Here is a 6044-nt window from a genome sequence, read left to right on the forward strand (position 1 = left end):
TAGAATGTAACTAATTTTTTATAATCTAAAATAAACATGAATTTATTTGTAATAATTTAGATCTAAAGAAGGAACGTGTTTATCTGTTATAGTATTTAATAATTAATCATTTCATTAGTTAAAAAAAAAAATCCTGCACACTATCCCAACTTGTTAAAAGTATCACAATTTATTCAGCAACGTTTCGTCACATGACCTTCAGCAGGCATTTGCCACATGATGGGACTGAAACGTTGCTAAAAATTGTGATTCTTTTAAAAAGTTGGGATTTTTTTGTTTCTATATTGAGTTTTGGCTATAGCCTTCGCCCCTATCAATTAGCCTCAGGTGTGCAAGGTTAATTGTTTATTGATAATGATTTTTATAGAAATCCTCACAACTGAGAATGGTGCAAATATGAGCCTTTTGAAACAAGTAATCTATGAAACAAGTCCTATATTTCTCATGTGTCCTTTCTCTCCTCTCTCTAGTCTGTACATTATGCCTCTCTGAGGACCAAGCCCAAGAAGAAAAGCAAAGGTATGATGATGCGATCTTGGGTTTACTCTAAGCATTTAGGTAATGTGTTGTATTACACTGTGCTGTGCTTGTCAAGAACAATATAAAGTGTGACTGTATTATCCCAAAGTTATTCTGCCATATGTGGTTGTCATTTAATATGCTGTGTGTGTGTAGGTTCCCTCAGTAGTGCCAGCAGAAGGCGTATTGCCTGCAAAGATCTGGGTCATGGCGACTGTGAAGGCTGGCTATGGAAAAAGAAAGACGCCACCGGCTACTTCACGCAAAAATGGAAGAAGTATTGGTTCGTTCTCAAAGACTCCAACCTGTACTGGTACACCAACCAGAATGTAAGCAAACAAACCCAATTCCCTTCCCTCGGGTGGTGAAGTGTGTTGGCTGTACGATAGTGTGTATGTGTGTGTATAATGTCCTTCTTTTATGATCCATTTCCACTTTTGGCATCACTGAAAAACCTCATCAGCTCCCAATTAATCTCTCTTATTATTAATAACAATTATCAGCACTTTCAGTACTCGCTACTTTCATTGATGGCCAAGTCACAGGCTCACAATGCTGATGCGATGTTTAGTTTTCTTGTCCACAACAATAAAATGTGCATCATATGTTCTCAGTTTCAGAGATGCTGATCTTTGCATTTATGCTAACACCTAGTTATGATGCAGAAATGATTTCTCTTGTTCTTTATTTGTTTGCTCAGGATGAGAAAGCAGAGGGCTTCATCTGTTTGCCAGAGTTTCGGATAGACAGAGCGATTGAGTGCAGGAGGAAACAGTGAGTGTTAGAAGACAACAATAATAGCTCTTTCTCTCTGTTGTGTTGGGTTTGCTGGTTTTTGGGCGGGTCTGTGTTTGAAGCCCATCGGCCAGCGGAATCTGGGTCACTGCAGAACTGCTGATCTCTCTTTTACAAACACACACACACACAGTAATTGATTGTAAACTAGATATTTGTGACTGAACATCTCTTTTTCTCTGCCTTTTTTTGTTTCAGTGCCTTTAAAGCATGTCATCCCAAAATTAAGAGTTTCTTTTTTGCTACTGATCATTTAGAGGAGATGAACAGGTTAGTGGTTTCAGAGCCCTTTCAGACTTCAGCTGTCCCTTCATGTTATTTCCTCTCACGTCTATGGTTCCTGTTGCAGGTGGATGAATCGTTTAGGCTTGGCTGCGATTGGCTACACGCCTGATGATCCAGTACCACGTCCTGATGAAGGTGAGATCACATCCTGTGATGTTATCATAAGCCCATAGTGTGACTCTAATAGTTTCACTCCATTCCATGAATGATTGTACTTGAAGCAGTTGAAAAGCCTAGTTTGAGTATCCTCCTGCTGTTGTCATGTACATGTGATCCTGATGTCATTTTTTTTGTTTAGATTACTGGAGTGAGAGTGACCAAGATGAGGTTGATGGGTCTATGACACTCAAACAGGAATCCACGTACCACCACAACCCGCCTGTGAGTATAAACACACGTCTACGAACATATATGCATATATTCAGCCAAAAACTCTCTTTGATTTTCTTTAGCACAGACACACCATCACACTGCCATCATACTGGTTCTGGTGCCGGTTCCTTATTGACATTTAAACCTCAAATCATGAACCAGTGACATCAGAGGTCAGGAGTCAGGATTATGCCTCAAACTAATTTAAAGGGATAGTTCATCCAAAAATAACAATTATTTCATTTTTCATCAATGTTTATATATGAATTCAATTCATATTGAATGAATTAAAGCCTCAATTAAATCTGTTCATCATATAAAGCAATCGAGTCTCTTCAGAAAGTTCAATTGAATACGGATTAGTTTTACGATCTCTTTATAAACTTTTTGAAGCGTCAAAGTTTCAGTTGCGTAGCTATCAAAATGGAGGGACAGAAAGCTCTCAGATTTGATCAAGAAGATCTTCACTTGTGTTCGAAGATGAACGAAAGTCTTACGGGTTTGGAACGACATGAGGGTGAGTAATTAATGACAGAATTTTCATTTTTGGGTGAGCCATCCCTTTAAAGTGCATAACAAAACTACATGGTACTGGGATTGTTTTTGTTACAGTCAATAAATCTAAACACAAGCACCCAGTGAAGTGCCCCATTCCTATTCCTATTCACTCCAACCACTTTCCATTTTTGGACATATGCAGCCTTGGTGAGCATTAGAGACTTATTTCAAAAATCTTCAAAAATCCTACCGACCCCAAACCTTTGAACGGAAGTGTACGTCATATTAAATCCAGCTCATGATGCCATAAAGATGTTAAATTACATTACTTTAGATGAGAAAATGAGTTGCGAACAAAGACTGATTCACCATGTTTGTTTGTTGCCAATATATGAAGTAACATAGTCACTTGCAGTACGTCATTTTTTGGGCTCACGTCACTGGAAACATGGGCCGGTTCTGAGAAAGGTTTGCTGAGCACCTACACTATATTGGTGGAAAACGTGTAGCAAACTCACTCTGTTGCTCTCTTTGGCTATCATTCTTATACCTCTAGCGCTCTTACTGATAGATTGACAATGCTAATGAGCCGTGATTCTGTTGTCCTCAGGGAACTTCGTCCAGTCCATTTCCTGAGCGTCATTTTTCCAGCGGCTCCACATTCTCGCATTCCTCTGCCGAGGAGTCCCATTCTTCTTGCCGATCCTCCCATCGAGAACGCCGCTCATGGCAGGACCTGATTGAAACCCCCTTGACCAGCACAGGTCTACACTACCTGCAGACTGCAGAAGAGGAGGAGCCATCCCTGCTGTCACCTGACCAGCACCGGCAGGCCACGCTTCCCGCCCAGCGCCGGCGTCCTCTGGAACGCGATGGGCCATTTCCATTGACGGACAGCGAGGAGTCCCGGCCCCGCCATCACACTCACAAGCAGCGCAGCCAGAGCCTCCCACGCCACCGCGACACACACGGAGGACACTCGCACCGCAGCGCTCGTACACACACTCACACACACACGCACGGCACTCTGAGGCCAAGAACTCATCTTCATGAGGAAGAGGAGGAGGAAGAGGAGGAAAAGCAGATGAGGAAAGCCAGCAGCAGGAGGCCTGAGAACGAAGAGAAAGTGTCTGACGTCACGGACGGCCTGCAGGAGTTGTACCGATCGCTGGAGCAGGCCAGTCTCTCGGCTTTCGGCCAGCAGAGGCCTTCCACCAAACAAGAGTTCAGACGCTCCTTCATCAAACGTTGCAATGACCCCGCCACAAATGATCGACTGCACCGCATACGGGTTCTCCGCTCCACGCTGAAGGTATGAAAACACAGGGAGCAATGGACCCTTTTCACACTTCAGGGTTTGGAATGTGGAAGTAAACTATAAACCAGGAAAAATCGGGAAAGTTTGAATGTTTTTAAAAGAAATCTCATGCTCACCAAGGCTGCATTTTTTAAAATCAAAAATACAGTAAAATGGTAATATTATGAAATAGTATTACAATTGAAAATAACCGTTTTTCATTTTTATATATAACTTAAAATGTAATTTAATCCTGTGATGGCAAAGCTGAATTTTCAGCATCATTACTCCAGAGTTCAGTGTCACATGATCTTTCAGAAATCATTCTAATGTGCTGATTTGGTGCTTAATTGTTTATTATCAATGTTGTAAAAAGTTGTGCTGCTTAATATTAGTCAGATTTCTTTAAATAAAATAGAAAGTTCGACAGAACAGAAACAGAATTTATTTGAAATAGAAATATTTTGCATTTTTTTTATCAAAAAGAAGAAAAAAATCCTACTGATCCCAAAATTTGGAATGTACATTACAATTTTTAATAATGAATATATAAAAAATTATTGCAGTGTCATCACAGTCTGTGAATCGCTGTGGTCTAAACAAATCTAGAGGTATCTAATGGACAATTCTAGAGGATCTTCATAAACATTTAAGACTAGGACATTGCCAGCTGCCATCTTGACAAGTTATAAACCTCATCAGCTTAGCTCATGAATATTAATTGGGTGGCTTACTGTAGTGTCAACAGATTAAATTTTTTTTCCAAAGCAAAATAAAACTTATGATAATTGGAAATGTAGACATTTCCGAAAGCTAAACCAATTACAGTTGTTGCTACTCCCCTGCTAGCTGATATTTGTTAAAACCTGTTATGCTTCATAAAGCAGATTTGTGACGTTTCGGTAACTTGAAGAATTTCAAACGCTTCAGCCAATCAGATGCTTTTTGTACAAATAATGAATTGAGCATCTCGTGTTCTGAATCATCTATTTTCCACCTCTCTCTCTCTCTCTCTCTCCTCCCTTTCACCCACAGGCAAAGGAGGGCGACTTGGCGATAATCAGTCAGGTACTAGACGATCCTTGTTTGACCTCGAGGAAGTTTCGTGAATGGAAGCAACGTAACCACGAGCTCTTCCTGGATATCTGTGAGTTCAGCTCTGCTCCATTGGAACCGCCCAGCGATTCCAACGACCTTTCACCTCTCTCGCCAACGCTGATGATGCACACTCACTCTTTCATAGAAACGCACGTGTGAAACACGCTGTCACGCACCCGCACGACAAACAAACAGTCACATGCTGAAAATACAGACATAAAGGTACATGAATAACCTGAGTTGTGCGTTTCAAACCCACTCACACACACACACACACTTTGAAAAACACTGTGGATCCAGACTGTCTTCACTTTTTCCTTGACGGATGACCTGATACTGCCCTCCTCCCGAGCGTGAGTGACACCAGATTGAACCAATACACTGTAAGATCAATGTCAAAGAAGTGACCCAGCTTCCAGAACTACTGCAGACACACACGCAGGCACTGACACCGGAAGGTGACTCGAACTGCTCGTCGTGAAAGCGAAAGTGTTACCTGCACACCTACGGCTCATTGCAAACTCTGTACAAAATATTTCATCACGACCACAGTTTAAGACGGATGGAAGAAAGGCCCCGTGAGGTGCCCGCTGCATGCCTGAAGAATCATCTTTTCAGATTAATTGACCACCAGTTGAACAAAATAGGACCGTATATAAAAACGAATCTCTTATTTTTGTCTCTGATTGGAGTAAAAAAAGAATCTTTTTTTATATCTTCTGAAGATTTTTGTTCATTTGTTTATTTGATTTTTTTTTTCCTTCCCTCGGAATGCTGCAGGAAGAGCACTCATGTAGCCATGGGCAACAGGCTTCACTCTGTTACCAAGCAACACCGCCCTACTGTGTTACTCTATACAACTCTGAAGCAAGCAAGAGTGTTGAAAAGTGTGTGTGTGTGTGTGTGTGTGTGTGTGTGTGTGTGTGTATGCGTATGTGTGCGTGTGTATTAGAGAAATGAGAGAAAGAAAGCGAGTCAGATGGATGCTGAAGAGTCTCTTTTTGAGAGTTTGATGACCATTGCGTTCGTATATGGTAAAAGATGAACTCCTGGCAGGTAGTAACGTGTTTAATTTGGCTTCTTTAGAATATTTATATTATAGCTAAACTCATGCATGGTTTAAAAAATTATTACTATATGCTATCAGGCCAGAGAACAGTCTGTATATAAGAACATATTA

At 40.9% G+C, this 6044-nt stretch overlaps 1 protein-coding gene across 1 annotated transcript in view; it reads left to right on the plus strand.

Annotated features, from left to right (window-relative positions):
- Positions 1 to 5157, plus strand: part of LOC307158154 (connector enhancer of kinase suppressor of ras 2) — a 46931-nt gene extending 41774 nt beyond the window's left edge. The window contains exons 16-23 of the mRNA XM_079870478.1: positions 471 to 519; positions 676 to 848; positions 1220 to 1293; positions 1513 to 1584; positions 1664 to 1734; positions 1898 to 1980; positions 3080 to 3781; positions 4802 to 5157. Coding sequence (XP_079726604.1) covers positions 471 to 519; positions 676 to 848; positions 1220 to 1293; positions 1513 to 1584; positions 1664 to 1734; positions 1898 to 1980; positions 3080 to 3781; positions 4802 to 5023 — 1446 coding nt within the window. The 3' untranslated portion in view covers positions 5024 to 5157. The remainder of the gene's footprint in view (positions 1 to 470; positions 520 to 675; positions 849 to 1219; positions 1294 to 1512; positions 1585 to 1663; positions 1735 to 1897; positions 1981 to 3079; positions 3782 to 4801) is intronic.
- The last annotated feature ends 887 nt before the right edge of the window (positions 5158 to 6044 follow it).

The sequence above is a fragment of the Squalius cephalus genome, assembly GCF_949319135.1.
Source record: "Squalius cephalus genome assembly, chromosome: 5".
Lineage (NCBI taxonomy): Eukaryota > Metazoa > Chordata > Actinopteri > Cypriniformes > Leuciscidae > Squalius > Squalius cephalus.